The sequence below is a fragment of the Kogia breviceps genome, chromosome 8, assembly GCF_026419965.1.
Source record: "Kogia breviceps isolate mKogBre1 chromosome 8, mKogBre1 haplotype 1, whole genome shotgun sequence".
NCBI lineage: Eukaryota > Metazoa > Chordata > Mammalia > Artiodactyla > Physeteridae > Kogia > Kogia breviceps.
In genome coordinates, this window is record NC_081317.1 from 41,319,593 (window position 1) to 41,337,395 (window position 17,803).

A 17,803-nucleotide genomic window follows, 5' to 3' on the forward strand; every position below is an offset into this window, starting at 1 on the left:
GTTCTGATGAACCTAGGGGCAGGACAGGAATAAAGATGCAGATGTAGAGAATGGACTTGAGGACATGGGGAGGGGGAAGTGTAAGCTGGGACGAAGTGAGAGAGTAGCATTGACATATATACACTACCAAATGTAAAATAGATAGCTAGTGGGAAGCAGCCACAGAGCACAGGGAGATCAGCTCGGTGCTTTGTGACCACCTAGAGGGGTGGGATAGGGAGGGTGGGAGGGAGAAACAAAAGAGAGGAGATATGGGGATATATGTATATGTATATTTGATTCACTTTGTTATACAGTAGAAACTAACACAACATTGTAAAACAATTATACTCCAATAAAGAAGTTAAATTTTAAAAAATGTTTACTGCTGAGTGAACAGATAGAATTCACTTATATCCCAGAATATGCTAATTTTAGGAGAGAAAATGAGTTCTTTGCTGGTACTCATGTTTCTGTGATATATAGTAAGAAGTCTGGGAGATTTTAGAAAGACAAGCAAATCCTTATCTTCTGTAGAAGCTGGTGATGGGTTATCTATGTAATGCAATATTTTAATAAGTCCATGTTGATCTTCATAAAATCATGTGATTTAATTTGTTTTTAGAACTCACATATATAATAATATGTATAAACTTAAACATTATTTTGTTTAAAATTCATCCTAATTTATTATTGAAATATATTTAGGATTCACCGTATTGTTTTAGCCATTTAGCTTGGATGGAGTTCTGATTTCAGCATCCTCAACCCACAAACACACAAATCTGAAGTGGAAGAAAATGAAGGGGTCTCTGTGTATCAGAAATATTAGTTAGAAATCCCCACAGGACATTTTCTCCAGTTGACGATTTTTGACTCTCTTCAGCTTTCTTAGTGTATGTTATATAGCAAATATTGGCTGCTTCCCTGTTGGAAACAGTGTGAAAGGAGAAAGGGGAAAATTAAATCAAGGCAAAAGGCAGCCAGCAGGTTGAAGAGGAGTGTATGCCCTTGCATGTAGATTTTAGATGCAACCTGGTGTGCTTCTAGAATCTCTCCTTTCTCACTGTGTTGTGAAGGGAATTGACCCTTTTCAGCTTGGCAGTCAGATATACCAGTTTGTCTCCTTCCTGACCCTGTGCCCAGCAAGGCTCATCTGCTCCTTCCTCACCACTGTCTTCTTTACCCTCCGTGAGGCAGAATCCTTAGCCTGCCTCATATCCAGTACAAAGCTCCACCTTCTCCACTCCACCCCGCACTGTGTCCGCCTTCCCTAGGCTCTGGCCTCATTCATTCATTAATGCAGGATCTGTTGCTGGTCAGATCTCTGGGTGCTGCAAGGGATGTGGAGACTGATAGTGTAACTGGGAAGATAAAACATCCACAAAAAACTCAGTACATAGAGCTTCCGGTGAAATGTGGCATGGGAAGGATTTCTTGTGGTTGAATCATTCAGAGCAGGCTTCATGGAAGAGGCAACTTTTAAGAGAGCCTTGACTGATGTGCAGAGTTTGATTTCTAGATAGGAGTTACAGAAAGTTTTGGTTTTGATCAGAGAGTAAGATTAAAATATTCTTTGACTAGGGAGAGATAAAACTGTTTCCCAACTCTTTTCAGTCTCAAAAATTTTTTTTAAAAAGTTAAGGAATGGGATAATTTGAATCAACCAAGATAAAATATTTGTCTCCTTTTTTGAAAATTTATATATTGTGTGTTGGGCAGTGTGCAAAATATTTGAGGACAGTGAGCACCTAAGAGTGTTTAGAAGATGGGACGTTTGAAGGAAATGAGATAGGAAAGTAGAGTGGCTGTAAAATTGGTTCTCCAAACCAGAATTTTCCTATGAATAACATGAGAACTAATATACTAAAAATTGTCTAATATTATTGAAATATTATTTTGTCTGAAATTTGCTTTTATTATATATGTGGTCTTATAAAACAGTTCTATATAAAATTTTTTAATAAATAAAAAGTAAAGTTATTTCTAAAATATATAAAAATTTTTAGGTACATTAGTGCAAAGAAAATCTTCTAATAAATATGTGAACATTTAAAAATTGCAAAGCAGAGTAGTTTTAGAAAATACTTAAGTATTTTAATCTGTTGCTTATTCATGTCTATCTCTAATACTTTTCTGAAGAATATATATTTTTTCCAAGGTGGTCTTATTATGCTTTTTTTCCTCCATAAAATTGCTTGTAATCTTCTTTAGAGTTACATTTTATGATTATTAAATTTGAAATTGTTGAGTCAATCAGCAGTTGACTTCTCTTTGGGTCATGTTTTTAATTAAGAAAATTATTCTGTGTACAAGGGCTGAAGAGCACTTCAAGAGCAAATTCTGTGATAAGCTTAGAGCAGATTCTACTAAACAGGATATTCTCAATTTTTTTTTTTTTTGGTACTGACATGTATGAATATCGACTTTTGTAAATATTTCAGCCCTTGATTGTCACAAGTTCTGTTTTTGCCTCCCTTCAGAGTACTTTCTTTGACAAATACTTTGACAAGTTTCTTAGCTTTTATAAGACAAGACTTGTAAAATAAGTTGTCTCCATTTATGACTCTTTTGAATGTTTTCCCATACTTAGATTTTTCAAAATTTTAGGTCTTTTCAACTTCATTTTATTTTGGTACAGAATATAAATTTAAAAGTTGTAGATGCTGATGCTTCTTTAGGAGATTTGTGTCTTCTGGTTCATGTGGTTAATGATATCACTCTGATTCACTATAGTGGAGGATAAATGCTGACAAACTTTTTTTTAATAAGCCTATTTTTAAAGAATGTTTTCAGGTTTACAGAAAAATTGTGAAGGTAGTACAGAGAGTTCCTATATAACCTGCACCCACTTTCCCTCATTTTTAACATCTTGCGTTGGTGTAGTAATTTGTTAAAATTAATGAAATGATATTGATACATTATTAGTAATTAAATTCCATACTTTATTCAGATTTCCTCAGTTTTTCCCTAATATCCTTTTTTTGGTTCCATCATTCCATCCAGGACACCACCTTATACTTAGTTGTCGTGTCTCCTGAGGCTCCTCTTGGCTGTGACAGTTAAATATTTCAAGCAAGTTACATTGTTATCACCATCGTTCTTGAGGAAAGGAAATTTGGTACTGAACTTTTTATTAAGCATGCATCTTTGTTTGTCTTGTGGGGTCATTGCTGCTAAAAGGATTTACTGCAGAATGTAAAAGCATTATCATCCAGTAAAATAACTGGTTATACATTTAAACCACACTAAAAATGGTTAAATCACAGTAGCTAAAACATTCTAGTTACTTTCTATTGCTCTGTGGCAGGACTCTCCAACTTGTGTTTTCAGTACCTATTTCCTGTACACTGTGCCTGTAATTTCCTAATTTCCCATTGATGTGGCCAAACGGCTGCCCGGCAGCACTGCATCTGTCTGCGGGTAGCCGCACAACTGGCTGGTTTTCCAGGTGGCCCGCAGGTCAGACCCCTCCATCTTTCTCCATCACCATCGAGACCCATAGGAGTTATCTGTCTCCAGCTTCTCTTGTCCAAGCTTAATTTGTTTTATCAGTGAGTATTCCTGTTTTCCTGCTCTTGAAAGGAAAGTCTTAGTTACATTGTGTCTAGAGAGAGTCGGGAAAGGAGAGATGGGTTTATCACTGATCGTCTTCTGATTTAGCAGCACATTAGTGAGAAGTCTTTTCACTGCACAAATGTCTCACGCTACCAGGTGAACGCTGATGGTAAAAAGCGCACATCCACTAACTCACCGTGGCTTATTTTAATGCAGCTGTTAATAACTTTAATGCTTAAGAAAACCTTTAATGTATAGTTAGTACACAGTTTAATAACAGTTACTACCTGTTAATGCAACTTTTTGATTACAGAAAAAGGGGAATTCTGGATAAATGCTAAAGGACAACAGGCTTAAATTGGAATTGTTCCTGGCAAACCTGGGAAGGTGATAGATGTCGTCTAAAGGGAAAATTTGGCATAGAAACTGATATGGCACTCTTTATTTTCTCCCCAACCCCTATCTTTCCTGCCAAAATAGAAATTTTCAGTGAAAAATAACGATAATACGGATAGTTGCACTAACATTACTAGATTATGCCTACATTTAACTTGACTCAAGGTAAATTGATAGAAATATTGGGAGAGTGAATGTGCATTATAAGGTAAGAACTCCGAAATAAAGACACATATTCCCACATCTGCCTGCCCACTGTCTACATATATAAGCACATTGATAATATGATGTCCATAAATGAAAAAATTTGATATGGACCTAGGGACAGGGTGAGAGCAAAGGCCTTTGTTGCTGGGTACAGAAGGGTTAGGTCTGCATTGCCCCATCCCCATTCCTGTGCTCAGGGCCTTATGCTAACAGACTATAACAGGGATCAAAGTAAGGCCCAGTTGGCCCTCTGCGTGTTTGTGTAAATAGTTTTATTGGAGCACAACCAAGCTCATTCGCTGATTGTTGTCTATGGCTGCTTTTGTGCTACAGTGGCAGAGTTAAGTAGTTGCAACAGAGATGGTAAATATTTTATATCTGATGCTTTAAAGAAAAGGTTTACTGACCCCTGGACTATATAAGCTTTGCAGACTGACCTCGAGCGTGACCCAACTCTCACTTTTCAGTTTCCCCTGCCTAGCCCCATAAGACAACATTTCAGTCCAGGGGGCTTCCACACCACAGGGCTTTCTTCCTTTCAGGCCTTTTCCAATACACAACATCGAAGCAGACAGGAGATAAGCACCTACGGTAGGAAGCATGACAATGTCTAATGTTTATCAGTTACCTACAGCATGCCTTGCACTGTTGTCTGTGCTCCAGTTGGGTTAATCCTCACATTTCGTGTTAGGTTCAAGTACTATACCCACTTTATAACTGAGGAAACTGGAGCTCAAGAGGTTATTTCGCCATGGGTCACAAGGCCAGGATGTGCTGAGGAAGCATGAGAATTTAGCCAGTCCATTACACTTACCCCGTGCGCTCCTCCTTCCTGACTTCAGGAGCCCTCAGCTGTTTCGAGTTTGCCGTCCTGAAATCTTCAGCACGGTGCCTCTTGCTGGCTCTGTCTTCCTCCCTCCATTGGCAAACTCCCAGTAACTAAATTTCAGTGATTTTAAATAGGAAGCAATTTGAAATGTTTCTAGACTTTGCATAAATCTAGTTAACATGCTCACCGTCCAGGAAGTTTCCATTTTAAAACCTTTTTGGAAATGTTTTCCAAATAAGTACTTAGGCAAGTGAAATATTTTTTCAGGGTGACGTGAATCCAGGAGGAATTTTACCCGCAAGAGATGTATTCGGGCTGGGGGTCCTGGAGTAGGCAACAGTGGTTGATTACCTGAACTAGATCATCCTCTGACTCAGCAGCAGCAAAACAGCTGAGAAAAGCCCAGGCCACTGGATTGGTTGTTTTTCCAGTCTGTGGGGTAGTGGGACCAGGTGGAATAAACCATTGTTTGTTTTCTCTAGAAGGGAGAGCCAGATCACCATTCTGTAACTGAGTTAATGAAGAGCAAAACCTGTTGTGAGAAACAGGCGGCCAGTGTGAGGCTGTTAGTGGGCAGAGGTACGTCCTGTCTGGAAAGCAAGACTTGAACCTCCAAAAGAGAACTGACGCTCCCCTGTTCTAACAGCACAGCTGGATTTTGGCTGCTGGAAATTATTTTCCAGTCAGTTGAGGTTTATTCTGAAAGTGTGTGTACTATGTAATAAAGAGTACACTTTGAAATCATTCATTTTCACTTAACTTGTAAGGGGGAAAGAGGCTAAGCCTTTCCCCCTCAACTGACTAAATGACAGTATGGTTTGTTCAGGGCAGCCAAAAAGATCAGTTGGTGTCACCCGAATAGGAATATACTCATTATCCTTATTCCCAAAGAGAAATAAACTATCAGATTTTTAAAAGACTTTATTTTTTTAGAGCAGTTTTAAGCTCACAGCAAAATTAAGAGGAAGGTACAGAGATTTCCTCTACACCCCCTGCTCCCACACATGCACAGCCTCCTCATTGTCAACAACTCCCACCAGAGTGGTACATTTGTTACAATTGATGAACCTACATTTTCACATCAGTATCACCCCAATTCCTTACTTTACCTTAGGGTTCACTCTTGCTGTTGTACATTCTGTGGATTTGGACAAACGTACAATGATATGTAGCCATCATTATAGTATCATACGAAGTATTTCACTGCCTTAAAAATCCTCTGTGCTCCGCCTATTCATCCCTCCCCTCCAACCACCGGCAACCAATGATATTTTTACTGTCTCCAAGTGTTTCCTTTTCCAGAATGTCATGCAGTTGGAATCATAAAGTATGTAGTCTTTTCAGATTGGCTTCTTTTTCTTAGTAATATGCATTTAAAGTTCCTCCATGCCTTTTCATAGCTTGATAGTATATTTCTTTCTAGTGCTGAAGAATACTCCATTGTCTGGATGCTGAATAACATTCCATTGTCTGGATGTACCACAGTTTATTAAAATCCATTCACCTACTAAGGGACATCTTGGTTGCTTCCAAGTTTTGGCAATTACGAATAGATCTGCTATAAACATCTGTGTGGACATAAGTTTTCATCTCCTTTGGGCAAATAGCAAGGAACACAATTTCTGGATCATATGGTAAAAGAATGCTTAGTTTTATTAAAATTTGCCAAACTGTCTTCAAAGTGGCTGTGCTATTTTGCATGCCCAGTAGCAATGAATGAGGGTTCCTGTTGCTCCACATCCTCAGTAGCATTTAGTGTTGTCAGTGATCTGGATTTTCGCCATTGTAATAGGTGTGTAGTGATAGTTTGTTGTTTTTAATTTGTATTTCCCTGATGAGACATATGATATAGAGTATCTTTTTTCATTAATTTTTATTGGAGTATAGTTGCTTTTTAAATTAATTTTTATAGAGTATCTTTTTTATGCTTACTTGCCATCTGTATATCTTCTTTGGTGAGGTGTCATTTAAGGTCTTTGACCAACTTTGTAATCAGGTTGTTTCTCTTATTGTTAAGTTTTAAGAGTTCTTTTTATATTTTGGATAACAGACCTTTATCAGATGTTTCTTTTGCAAATATTTTCTCCCAGTCTATGGCTTATCCTCTCATTCTCTTGACATTGTCTTTTGCAGAGCAGTTTTTAATTTTAATGAAGACTGGGTTATCGATTATGTCTTTCATGGATCATGCCTTTGGTGTTGTATCTAATACGGCATCGCCCTATCTGAGGCCATCTAGGTTTTCTCCTAGGCTTATCTTCTAGGAGTATGATAACTTTGCATTTTACATTCAGATCTGTGATCCACTTTGAGTTAGTTTTTATTAAGGGTGTAAGATCTGTGTCTAGGTTCATTATTTTGCATGTGGATGTCCAGTTGTACCAGCACCACTTGTTGAAAGACTGTCTTTGCTTCAGTGTGTTGTCCTTGCTCCTTTGTCAAAGTTCAGCTGACTGTATTTACGTAGGTCTATTTCTGGGCTCTTTGTTCTGTTTCGTTGATCTGTCTATATGATAAGATTTTAGTTGTCTATAATTTTACACATTCTATAATAAAGGAAAGTAGAAGCTAGTAAAAACTCCTGAAGTCCCACATTTCTGGATTAAATTCCAGTAGACTTAGATTTACCTTCCTATCTGCAAACCTGTTTCAAAATCCTTTGCTTAATTCTCTGCTTCAGCCAAAACTCTGAGAAGTTGAGAATGGTTAAGATGTACACTTGATCATGTTGTCTCTTCCTTTAAACCTTCCAGCGCCTTACCACCTTCTCAGAATAAATGCCCCTCTCCCATGTCTTTACGGTGCTTTCAGGCTCTGTGCAGTCATCTGGCTCTTGCTAACTTCTCCCCCAATCTGATGCTGCTGGTCCCTCCCCCACTCTAAGCTCTTCAGCCTCACCAGCTTCTTCCATTTACAGGAACTGCTGCTGGCCCCTCCCCTGCCCTCAAACCCCTCAACCTATGGTTATTGGTTCCTGGAACAGGCCACCCCCACCCCACTTCTGCCTAGTTGACATCTGCTCATCTTTCAGCTCATCATACTGCAAGGCTTGGTCATGTTCACCTGCTCTATGCTATCAGAGCATCTTGTACTTAATCTTCATGGTGAGCCTAATGAGGGAAGGTACTCAGTATGTTTCTTAGCATTTTATTTCCAGGATCTAACATAGTGCCCTTTGGATTGCCTGGATATTTAATTTCCCGTGCTCAGATGTTAGGGTCATAGTGTCAGTTTTCTTCCAGCCATCCCTAGTGTAGGATGATGTAGACATTGAATGCTGTTTGCTTTTGTCCACAGAGAACCATTTAGGGTTTTAGATCTATGTGACTTACAGTTTGAATAAATTGGTTAGCTCTCTATTTCAGTGCTTAAAGCAGCAAGACTTTGAATCTAAGGGCCAATTTTCCTACCAACCTTACTGGTTCACCATGTTCTTTAGCCTGGAATGATGTTGTCTGCACTTGACTATTTCCCAGGGGTGTCCTGAGACCAGAGGTGTCCAGGCATTCTAAATACTGGCCTTACTACATTACAAATACATAAACATAGATAAATATGTGCTCTTCTAAGTAAAATGTAAATCCTGTGGAAGTGTGTGACACTTAAAATTTTTACCAATCTTAATTATACCTATTTTTTTCCTCCTAAATTCAGATAATTTATCTCTCAGCTTCAGTGGGAATATTCGCAATTTACAATGCTTATTTCCCAGGGATCATTTTAAAATTTTAAATTGTGAATTTTTCATCAGCAGTTTGCCATTATCACTGTCTTTCATACAAATAGTCTTATAATTTATTGAACAAAATGATGAAAAGGCTCAGATCTTAAACATCTAAAACCAATTGGTAATCCAGGGTGTGTCTTTCTCGTTTCATTTGATCTCTTTCCTTAAGATATAAATTAGATTATTTTTAGCATGAGTGGCTCTCTCTGAACAGAAGCAGAGACTGTTTTTCATCTTGGCTGACTAACATGCATGACCTGACCCTTAATCTTTACCTAGTATTTGTCTAATACACCTGTAAACAGGTTTGCATGTTATTTGTGAATCCAAGCATAGTTGTCTTATATGAGGCCCTGGACTTAAGTCTTGTCACTACCAGGCACCCTTTTCAGCACCCAGAGGCACCACCCTGGGTGAGGGTCAGGAGAACACAGAGCTTTGTGTGCAGCATCGTGTGCTCTGCTTGTTTAACCTTTGATGTCAGGAGCAAGGACACTGGGAGAGACTGGTGACTCCTGTAGTCTCGGGAGCAGAACAAAAAGACTGTCTTGGTACCAAGTAATGCCAGGCAGTCTGTTGAGCTGAGGAATCCATAGGCGTTTAGCTGCCTGTACAGGGCACAGCATTTAAATCTTACGTAGAGGGACCACATATTATCTTGTTAAGATAAAGTATTTTTTGGTTTTGTTTTGTTTTTTTTGCATCAGGTGTGAAAATCCGCCAAGTGCACTGCACTGCAGTCTCTAGGCATAATCCAGATGGTTCTCTAGTTTCACAGATAAGGACTGAATGAACCAAGCAGACAAAAGGAGGGGGAGAAGGGAGTGTGCCTCACTGTGTACCAGTAGTGCTTTCCCCAAATAGCTTTAGGTAAATAAGAATTGATCAGATTATCTCATCTTAATCTTAGTTGTGCCTTCATTCATTAAAGGAGTCCCTTTGTAATGTAGATGGTGCTTGTGGCAATAATACCTATCCTCTAAAATAATTTTCAAAAAATCTTGGTGCATCAAAGTTTTTAAAATGGAGACATGCACTTGGGACCCCTGAAAAGCAGATTAACACTTACTTTTGGTATGAAGAGCTAGTTCCTCTGGAGCCAGATGGACTGAATTGGAATCCTAGCTCTGATACCAGAATGCTACTTACCTCTCTTGACCTCAGTTTCCTCTGTGGTAAATAGGATACTAGTGATAACTTCTTCATAAGGCTGTTGTCAGGATTAAGTGAATAGTACATTTAAAAGCTGAGATCACTGCTGGGACTGCATATGCTAGGTGCTTAATAAATGTCTGCTTCACTGTATGAATGCTTCAGAAGAGTCTTTTATTCCCTTGAAAGAGAATGGATGGTGGCAGTAAAGACTCACCCTGGTCATAGAAGTTTTATTATTTATTTAATATGAAGCTATCAAGGGAGGAGGTGAGAAAGTAATTTAATCTGAAAAGTGATGATTAAAAAAACAAATTAGGAAAGTATGATGCCAACTTTTAAAGCTCAGGTTGAGTTTTACAAAAAACTTCCAAGCCTTAGGCTCTACAAAATACAAACATTTCTTTCTCTCATATTGGGAAGATTGATGTGGTCAGGCATCCTTCCCGAGCAGTTTCCCTCCGTGTGGTGATCCAAACATATTTCACCACATGGTTACGCCATATTGGAGTTTTTCACTTCAGCCATGAGGATGAGGAAATGGGGAGGGAGGCAGAGAAGGAGAGGGCTGGGGGGAGAGGGGGAGAAAGAGAGAGAGAGAGAGAGAGAGAAATATGAGAGAGGGATAATGAGAATGCATAAGAGCTGAGGATCTTACAAAGGATTTTAGGGGCCAAACATGGAAGTGGCAAACACATCATTTCTGCTCCCATTCCATTGGCCACAACTAGTCACATGGCTCCAACCTACCTGCCCAGGGTTCTGAGGAGTCAGTTCTCCCCCGTGTGTCCTATAAAAAGGAGCAGCGTAGATGAGTATCCAGCTAGTCTCTGACACAACAGTTAACCATGTAACTTATTTCCTGCTAGTGGCAGACATTTTCTATAATTAATCTATTTGTACACTTCACTGTAAACTATTCCTGAAATTCTGTGTAATACCAGGACCAGCAAAGGACTCAAGAGAATTTACAGTCATTATGTTCCTTTCTTATTTTAGAAATTTTCAGAAATTCAGGGAATTTTCGGAGACATCTACTTCTGAACATTTTATTGCTATGCAGTTAGCCAAGAAACAAGGACTCTTGATGACAGTATCTTAATGGCAATCCTTGACAGGCAGGTCCCTATTAACAAGAAAGTTTTTATGCTTTGTATACCGCTGATGGTCAGTAAATGACAAAAGGCAAGGAAGTTAATGATCCTGTTGTACATTGAAATTACATGGGACAATGTAAGAGTAGAGATTTTTTTTTTTTTTGCTGCTCTTTTTTTTTTTTTTCTTTTTTTAAATTTTTTTCCCATATCTCTTCCCTCTTGCATCACCCTCTCTCCCACCCTCCCTATCCCACCCCTCTAGGTGGTCACAATTTTTGCTGCTCTTTAATAAATATGGCTCACTACTGTAGCCAATATTTGTACTCAGCTCTGACAGGAAGGATGATGGCAACTCTCTGTGTCTCATATCACCAAATAAAGTGACTTATTCCTGCAGGTTTATTAATAATATTTCAGTTGAGCAGTTCTTTTCAATCATAATTGGCCTCTGCACACATCGAGCAGTTTATTTTTAAGAGAAAAGCTGGGAGAGTTTATAGCTATGTGGACACACCTCAGGGCCATGCCTAAATAAGCTTTGGGTTAATATATACCTTACCTTTTGAAGTGTTTCATAGTTCTGTGTAATGATTTTGAATCCCATTTCTTCTGCCAAAGTTCAGATGTTTAACACCACTGGGAAGCAATATAATGTAATGGTTGACTGTGTGATCTGCACTATCAGACTGAGTTTGAATCCAAATTCTGCCACTCAGTCACTATGTGACCTTGGAAATGTTCACTGCTATGGTTGCCTAGGTATTTGTGATAACAAATATCAGACTGGGTGGCTTAAACAACAGAGATTTATTTTCTCACAATTCTGGAAACTGGAAGTTTGAGATCAAGGTATTGGCAGGGTTGGAGGTGAGAGCCACCTCTCTTCCTGGCTTGTCAATGGCGGTCTGACTGTGTCTTCACATGGCCTTATCTCTGTATCACTCAGAACATCAGCTCCCAAACTTGAGTCAAGGACACCACCAGCCTCACTGACTCACTCCTTTATCCCCTAGCAGAACAGCTGCCCAGTCCTACCAGGTTTTCTTTTGAAATGACTCTGAAATATTTGTCTTTTACAAATGTTAATAATAACAAGTATGAGGATTCTCACATATAAATATCATATATATGAAATAATTTTTAACTGACTATAAAACAATAGGTATATGTACTTTTATGATCATAAAGTCTGAAGTATGTCTTATAGGGATTGGTGGAACATATTATTAAGTAATTAATTTGCTACCTAACTTTTTTTCTGTAAATCTATTTAACTTTCTATGAAAGAAAAAAAACCCAGCAGTGACAAAAAAAATCCTTCCCTATCAATCCTTCCTTGTGCATGTCCACTGCCCTCAGTGGCCTCCGTCTTCTAATATTAAATCATCACATTTGTACACCTTAAAAAATCACGTTGTACAACCTAAATATGTACAGTTTTTATTTGTCAGTCATATCTCAATAAAGCTGGGGAAAAATGAAGTTGCTGTTCCACTGTTAAAAATATAATAATAATATGAAGAATAGTGCAATAGCATCTCTGACGGCTGTCTTTCCTCCATTCTGGTCATTCTGTTGTTACATTTTTCTTCCTTGGTTCTTAAGTGTCTCTTTCGTAAAAAAAATATTCTGAAATTTTGACTTTTTTTACTCGGTTTTATTTAATCTTTCATTTTTTTGGCAGAAAAGAGCAAGTTAGTACCTTGTATCACAACATCAACCTCGTGGAGCCAAGACTAATTCAGCCATATGAACATGTTATAAAGAACTTTATCCGTGAGATCAAACTTCAAAGCACAGAAATGGAAAACCTGGCCATTGCAGTGAAGAGGTATTGTAGTCTTTCCCGTCTAAGTGGCAGAAGGGGTCCTTTAACTGGCTCTCTGACCAAGTGGCACAAAGACGGAACTGCATCATATGGTATGGGGGAATGACCCGAACCTGAGGAATCTGGAGCTTGCTAAACTAAGCCAGCATGAGGGAAGCTGAGTCAGACAGTACTTTGTAGGGTCAGCCAGCAATCCATCAGCAGGTCCCCATGATCCTATCATATAAACCCTTCAAGGCCTGTGATTCCATATAGAACAGTTCAAAGAGATTCGTTATCTTATATCCAGCCACTTGAAACATACAGGATACTGTTCATCCAGAGAGGCAGGCAGACTCCATTTGAAGCCTGGCCTTGTCACTGACAGAAGAGTGACTTTGGGCAGGTTACTTAATCTCCCTGAGTCTCAGCTTCTGCACCTGCAAAATGAGGCTGTAAATATTCACATCTTCGGGGTGTGGAGACCTCATAGTGAGGCTTGGGTGAAGCACTTGGCACTGGGCCTACCACATGGTGGGTACTCAGCAGTGTTTCTTTCCCTCTCTCTAACCCTCCTCACCAGCTTGACCTGAAAGCCTAAAAACTGTTGAACCCTTACTCTCATACAGTTTATATAAGCCACAGCTGGCTTACATAGGATATCTTATTGGTTTTAACAGCAACCCAGTGCCAAAAATGAATTTATATGTGTTGCAAGCCAAACATCAGCCTCTTTGTTCCCTGGAAGACCACACTTCTTTGGCATATATTGGGAGAGAGGGCATTTTGTTTGTTACAATTCCTGGGTGTTCTGCCCCACAGATGCTTCTCACCTCCACGTGCTCTGCCACCAGCAGCTCCCAGTGTGCTGCGCACCGCACTGGTCTCTGCCCAGAACTTGTAAACGGCCCCTTTCATAGGATGCCCCCCATTTGCATTGGGGGAGGTGAAGGCCGTTCCTCTCTCTTTATTCTTTCCCTCCACATGATGATAAAACTATCTAGCTGACCCTGTGAAGTAATTAAAATATAGAAGAGAAAATGTTTTAAAACACTGATGCTAAATAGGACTGTTTTTATAGTCCTAGAATCATACAAGAGTTGAACTATTCACAGAGGGTTTTTAAGTGAACATTTTCAGTTACTGACTCCAATCTTTTCCCTCAAGTTTGCCTGCTGGAGGCTTTCAGTGGGATCATAGGGCGGCCCTCAGATCATCAATTTCTGTAGAGCATTCTGGGGTGTGGATCAGAGCCCCAGATTTGGCCTCCTTTGAGGGGTGACTAGCAGACACACATATTGAGTTTTTAAAGAGTCCTGTGAATATCTGTGAAAGCACACTAACTCCCCTGTACACACACAGGTGCGTATACACAAACCCACACAAAGATACGTGGGACACACACGCACGCACACACATTCACACATAACCTCTAAGTATAGTCCTGTGTAAACCCATAAGGGAAAAAAGAATGGCATTCTCTTCTCTTTGCTCTCATTCCCAGCCGGGCCGCTCTCTGCTGTGGACAGAGTGCATCACGTGATGTGGAGCTGATAGTGCTTCTCTCCTCCTGGCTTCTGTGCTCTGTGGGTGGGATCCGAAGTCGGGCTCTGTCCTAAGCCCAAGACCTCCTAAAGGCCGCTCTCTGAGCTGGCAGAGACCTTGCCGAGGTGTTTAAGTGACCACTGTAAATATTCCCTTACATCCTTAACTAAGGACCATGCGGTCCCCACCTCTGTTTTTGGTTAGGGGAGGGCCTCAGTCTTTTCGCTCAGCACTTGCACCTGAAGAAGGGGTTCCCAGTGTCCTGGTAGAAGCCCTGGACTAAGGTTAAAGTGGACATTCCCAACATGGTAGACGCTTTACTGGGAATTGGGAATTGCTGGGGCAAACAGTGTGGCATTATAGACTACCCTGATTTACTCCCCCTCATCCAAAAATAAGAAAGAAAGAAAGAAAGAAGTGTTGTTCAGAAGTGAAAAAGGCAGAAGGAACACATTCGGGAGAAGTCCCAGATGCCCAGATGTTTGGAACTGGATGTCTAGAAGGAATGGCTGGATAAAAAGAGTCATAACAAAGGGAGAAATGGATGTGTGGCTTAGCTATTCCCAGTCCCAGAGTTGACCAGAAAACCCCAAAAGTTGCTGTGGAGATACATAAGGCCTAGATTTCAAATATCAAGTGTTTGTAAACAAACTAGAACTAGCTGACTGTCCAAACTTGGTTCATATAACCTTGGGAAGGCTGTAAGGTGAAGAGGAAGTTAACAGGAGCAGAAAATAATGATAAGTCACTCAGAATTTTACTTCCGGGTCTTTCCTCCACCCATCAATGCTTGTTTGGAAGCTCATGTAGGAATTAAATTAATGCATGAACAAATTGTGCTGGGAGGGAGTAAATAAGCTGAAAGCAGGTAGGATGGTATAGCAGAAGCTATCAGACTGGAAGACAGAGGTCTTCTACTGAGGTCCTGTTTCTACTTTTATTAACACCATGTCATTGGGCCAGGTAAATTGACTCTAAATCTCATGGTGGCTGCTTTCAAGTCACTTACAATCTAGTTGAGTAGGCAAGACATATGCATGTGAAAATTTAGATAATTGGACACAGAGCTGAGAGAGAACAAAAAATAAATTTTTTAGGGCTTAATCTGAAGCTTCAATCATTGTAAAGTGACAGGTGTCTCCATACTAGACAACTGCTAAATAAAACTATCTGGGTATCTTCTCAACAAAATTTTCTCATTTCTAGCTTTTTGGCAGATCAGTATTCTCTGCCTCCACAGAAATATGATTTATTGATTGTATTAATAAAAGAAACAGGAGTTTTCTAAAGGGCAACTATGTCTACATTCTAGAACTTTAGGGAACCAATCAGAAATAATTTTTGAGATCTCTTCTTTTTTTTCCCTTCTAACTATAGCATTTAGCATTGTGTGTTTCATATGATAAAATTTCAAAATTGTATCTAACCATCTCTTTCCCATGGAGTTCTTTTCTTGTCTGGGATTGTAGCTCAGTCATCGCAGCAAAAAACGTTTTCAGAATTTATTGAGAGCCTCCCAGCAGTTTGGTATCTTTATCTGTTCTTTGCTACAATCTAGTTTAATACCATTTAATCTACTCTGTTCCATTTATTTAATATCTAGTTTTAATGTCCCTTTACACACAACTGATTGAATTGCCAACATCATTTTATTATGTGGAAGAAACAGGGAATATTATTTTAAATGGTATGTTTCTCCTCATCTGTAAAATAGAGAGCTTGAAATAGATGAGGTCAGAGTTTTCTATTCATGTTACAAGGCCAAGAGTATAATGAAAAGGTGTGCATCCTCTTAAATTTCAGAGCCCAGGACAAGGCAGCCATGCAGTTGAGTGAATTGGAAGAGGAAATGGATCAGAGGATTCAGGCTGCAGAACACAAGACGCGGAAAGACGTGAGTTTGTGGGATGGCCCCTTCATGCAACGAATCCTCAGAGCACCTTTTATGGACAGGGCACCGGGCATCCTCTGGGTGCAGCAAGTCCAGACTGCCAGAGGCGCTGTCAACAAGGGCATTGTTAGTGCTGGTGGTTTTTGTCGGGTGGGGGTGGGGGGTAGAGTAAGAAGAGAGGGAGAGAGAGAGAGAGAGAGAGAGACAGTAAGTAAGTAATCAAAGTGGCTAATTTCAGATGGCAACAAACACAGTAAAGAAATGGCATGTGTGATAGACAGGCTGCTTCGGGTTGGGAGGTCAGGGGCCTCTTTGAAGAGGGGACAGGAGAGCTGAGGCCTGAAGGAGAAGGCAGAGCCCGCCTTCGTAAAGAATGGTGGCTCCACCCTTAGTACCACTGTCTTGCTGCCCACGTCCACCACTACTTTAAATCTAGATTACAATGAAGTTAAAAGGCTCTCTGCAAATTTTGATGTTGTTTTACAATGGGGTATACTTTTACTCATCAATATAGGAACTCTCATAGTTGAAAGTTGGGTTCTACCTTCAGTGATTTCCATAGGAGAAATAATTATCTTTTTCCCTTATGAAATATATTTGGGTGATTGATGTTTACTGAAAACAGAAAATAGACATATTTCTTTGAGTAGCTAACATCAGGTTGAACATTCCCTTTTTTTCTATTCATTTTCCCCATTAACTCTGAGAGGCAGAAAATTGAGTGAGAAGGGCCTGGGTGTTGGCATCCAATAGACCTTAGTTTGCCTCCTGGCTCTGCCCCGTCTCAGTTAAGTGGCACTGGAAAAATAACATAACCTCTGAGCCTTTGTTGTTCCAACTTTAGATGGGATAATGCCACCTACCTGCTTTAAGGAGGGTCGAGCCTGGTGATCTGTATGCGTGCCTAGCGCAGTGCCTGAGGTTTGGTAGGGGCACCGTGGCCATTGCTGTTCTGGTCTTTTCCGGTGCTCTGCATACCTTGTGTCCTTTCAGATTCTTCACCTTAAATTGCTTTACCACATGTTTGCCTTCGGGTCTCTTGGTGGTCTTATCTCTTAATAACACATTTAATAACTGTTTGGAAGTCATGTTCGCAGAGTGAATAGCTCAGAGTCCACAGTCCAGCTTTATTACAATGATTATCCCATTCTTTTGTTAGTGCTTTATTTCTTCTAGTCTAGAAACAGTAACATCCTATTTTTTTCTGCCTTTTTCCCTCTCCATCCATTTAATCTGTGCATTCATTCATTCATCACACACTTATCAAGCATATGTGTTATTCTGTCATCAAATCTCCGCCTCTTCCAGCTAAGCACTCCCAGACTGGTTGTTGGTGATGGATACCTGACCATGGCCCTACCCCTTATCACTTCATGTGTTGTTAATCGTACCATCTTCCTCATTTTCCTTGGCTCTGGTACAGGAATGGTGAATACATGGCATCTTTCTCTGTTCCACAGCGATGGCATAAGTGGATGGTGAGTCACTGCATAGATGTGGTCTCTGAGACCTCAGCACACTGCTGCCAATGGAGCAGCTTTGGCCCTGGGATGACACCTATTTGCCAGTCTGCCCCAGTCTCCTAGTGTCTCTGGAATAACACGTCCACGCTGAC

The 17,803-nt window shown here is 39.9% G+C and overlaps 1 protein-coding gene and 1 long non-coding RNA gene across 3 annotated transcripts in view; one reads left to right on the forward strand and one right to left on the reverse strand.

Annotated features, from left to right (window-relative positions):
* Nucleotides 1-17,803, forward strand: part of RASEF (RAS and EF-hand domain containing) — an 85,531-nt gene that overhangs the window by 17,289 nt on the left and 50,439 nt on the right. For both annotated transcript variants that reach the window (XM_059072288.2, XM_067041282.1), the window contains exons 2-3: nucleotides 12,630-12,776; nucleotides 16,101-16,191. In XM_059072288.2, the coding sequence (XP_058928271.1) occupies nucleotides 12,630-12,776; nucleotides 16,101-16,191 (238 nt within the window). The remainder of the gene's footprint in view (nucleotides 1-12,629; nucleotides 12,777-16,100; nucleotides 16,192-17,803) is intronic.
* The window catches only part of LOC131761473 (uncharacterized), an 83,551-nt gene continuing 75,754 nt past the window's right edge, over nucleotides 10,007-17,803 (reverse strand). The window contains exon 3 of the long non-coding RNA XR_010841948.1: nucleotides 10,007-10,416. This is a non-coding gene — a long non-coding RNA (uncharacterized lncRNA). The remainder of the gene's footprint in view (nucleotides 10,417-17,803) is intronic.